General features: G+C 28.8%; 1 protein-coding gene across 1 annotated transcript; it reads left to right on the forward strand.

The window, feature by feature from the left end:
* Positions 1–1,839: 1,839 nt before the first annotated feature.
* On the forward strand, positions 1,840–2,934 carry LOC111883007 (nuclear transcription factor Y subunit B-5). Its single transcript, XM_023879365.3, has one exon. The coding sequence runs from the start codon at positions 1,865–1,867 to the stop codon at positions 2,282–2,284; it is 420 nt and encodes a 139-aa protein (XP_023735133.1). The 5' UTR covers positions 1,840–1,864; the 3' UTR covers positions 2,285–2,934.
* Positions 2,935–3,251: the final 317 nt, after the last annotated feature.

Consider the following 3,251-nt stretch of genomic DNA (forward strand, 5'->3'; position numbering starts at 1 on the left):
ATATATATATATATATATATATATATATATATATATATATATACTCCCTCCGTCCCAAAATTATGGTCTATATTTCCTTTTTTGTTTGTCTCGAAATAATAGTCTATTTCTAAAAATAAATAACATTTTTACTAAAATACTCCCTCATTAATATTTAACCATTTAAGCATTTAATGAAACATTAAATGCAAAGTAGGAACAAAACTGTCATTTTATTATATAAAGTTAGTAGTAATTAATGTTTTCTTAATCTGTGTGTTTTTTTTCTGTGGAGAATAATATTGGGACAGAGAGAGAGAGAGAGACGGCTTCAATAATAAACTATTATCAAGCACAATCAATCTTTTTTATTAAACTTTTAAACCTTATTTTTTATTAATAAGAAAACTAAAAAATACAGAAGTTAATAACATTATCCTTTTTTCACTGATATCAAATTCGATAAAAAAAATTTACTTATTTTCGTCAAATTCACAGTGTAAATCTGTACAAATTCACAATATAAATCAGAATTCACACGGCGAATTCGAAAAATATATTAGCGTTCATAATGTGAAGTTATGAATTTAAATATTTTTAGATTTTTTTTCAATAAAGAATAAACTCTCGAACTTGAAAAAAAAAATAGTTGGTTCCTTGGATAATCATTTATAATGGTTCTCTCTCTCTCTCTCTCTCTCTCTCTCTCTCTCTCTCTCTATATATATATATATATATATATATATATATATATATATATATATATATATATATATATATATATATATATATATCATGGTTGTAGTTATCGTTATTTGGTACCTGTTTAGCCGACTAGTGAGTACTCAGGAGTACTTCGATAGTTCATATATAAATATTTTTAGGGAAAAATATATATGTCAAAATCATAAGTTAAAACCATAAATTGATTGAAATATATAACAAAATTTGATACATGTGAATACATAAAAACTGAAAAACACACAAGGGTCTCATTTCGTGAATAACTACTGAAGATTTAATATATATATATATATATATATATATATATATATATATATATATATATATATATAGTAATAATCACATGTATGTATGTTAAATGATAAAAATTAAGTATATTAAACTTATTAATTACAGAGTTAGCTGAAATTTACAACAATGCTCGCTTTAGTAACCGGCTGATCGAAGAGTACTCGAATTTTATAACTTGCTTCGGTAAAGGGCCAAGTGAAAGAGTACTCAGACGAGTAATCGGACAACTAGGTGAGTTTACAATACTAATATATAACATACTAAAATATTCTATTTTGAATAATTTGCAAATATTTCAAAAAAAAATGGTAATTGTTTTTTTTTGGAAAATATTAATGGCGGAAATAATATGTAAATTTTTTTTTCAAATTTTCAATTATTTTGAAATTTAAAAATATATGTTTTTCTTCAAAACAAATCGCTAGGGTTACATCCAAATGTCTCATAAAATATAATGGTATCAAGTAAACTTTTATATATATATATATATATATATATATATATATATATATATATATATATATATATATATATATATATATATATATATATATATATATATATATATATATATATATATATATATATATATATATATATATATATATATATATATATATATATATATATATATAATTCATTGTCATAGATAATTAGTTACTTCCTGTGACTTGGACTTTTTGGAGAGTACATTACAACCATCAGATTTATAAAAGTTTGATCCAACAGTTGTGAAGTTGTGCTGACATGCAAGCCAACTTGCCCTAATATATACACACTTGCATCGGACTCGGTGGTTGACCATACATTGCATTTCTATGTCAATACGTCTTTGACAGCATCAAATTTGATGGATGATTCCACGAATAAGTTCTCTGCCGGCGACGACGATACTGCAAATCAGCAAGAAAGGCTACTTCCGATTGCCAACGTCGGCCGGATCATGAAGCAGATACTCCCAAAAAATGCAAAGATCTCCAAAGAGGCCAAGGAGACCATTCAAGAGTGTGCTTCTGAGTTCATTAGCTTCGTCACTGGCGAGGCCTCTGAGAAATGTAAAAAGGAGCGGCGGAAGACGGTAAATGGCGATGATGTGTGCTGGGCTATTGGCACACTAGGTTTTGATGAATATGCTCCACCATTGAAGAGGTATTTAGATAGATATAGAGAGGTTGAAGGCGATCGGTCGGCTACTCCACAGAGGAACGAAGAGGATGGTGGACCATCTTCTTCTGCAGCTGAGTTTAATCCGAATCTGAAGCCATTTTAGTCATCAACCTTTTCTTTTTCTTTTTTTTCTTTTTTTTTTTTTTTTTAAAATTCTACTTGTTGATTCAGATTGAGTTTTGATTTGATCAGATAGATTAATTAACAGTTAGTATTTTTTTGGTCTAAGTATTTTATAAAAAAGATTCATCTATAATACTATGGATTGGGAATGCGCATTAGGACCGGAGTACTGGCTAGAACTAGTACCAGTTAGAAATGATCGGGCCGGGACCAGGACGATATTCTTGTGCATTTTTGAAACCGGGAACCAGACCGGACCAGCATAAATATAACACGTCTGTTAAACTTCCAATAATTTTTGGAGGCCTCAAAAAAACGATCAAGTCATAGTAAGTAAACGTACGACTACACAAACAAAGCATATCATATATATCAAAAAAAAACCTTCCTTGAACCTTAGCGACAACTTGAAAATGCCCGGCTAAACCCAAATCAAAGAAAAAATCGAGTAGGTTATTAATGTTGGACTGATTGTTCGATCATTAATTTATCATCATCTCAAGTCGACATCTCCAAATCTTCATTCCTTCCTCGTCCGCTCTTCATCTTAAATCAACATCTATTATCCACTAATCCGCCATCATTGATCATCTTCTCAAATCTCAACCATCAATAAGCAATGTCAAAAGGTGGAAAAAGTAGTCTACAACCATCAACTACTCAACAATCACCTTCAATAATTCGAAATATGAATGCTCATGAAGATCAAGTAAGATTATATATTTGTATTTCATGTTTTAAGTTCCATTTAACAATGTACTTTGTAGTTTGTAGACATGCATGCAAGATATTTGTTACATTAGTTTGTAGTATGAATGTAAAATTGTCAAAACTAAGAATTTGTTTAGTTATATAATTAATGTATGATATTGATAATGTAGGATTTGAATGGGTTACCAAATGTACCATCATTAAGATACCGAAACTCGGATGTTCATGATGCTAAT

Source organism: Lactuca sativa, chromosome 6 (genome assembly GCF_002870075.4).
Source record: "Lactuca sativa cultivar Salinas chromosome 6, Lsat_Salinas_v11, whole genome shotgun sequence".
Taxonomy (NCBI): domain Eukaryota; kingdom Viridiplantae; phylum Streptophyta; class Magnoliopsida; order Asterales; family Asteraceae; genus Lactuca; species Lactuca sativa.

Excerpts from the sequence above, each read along its gene's own strand:
- LOC111883007 (XM_023879365.3), top strand. The coding sequence starts at position 1,865 with ATGGATGATTCCACGAATAAGTTCTCTGCCGGCGACGACGATACTGCA.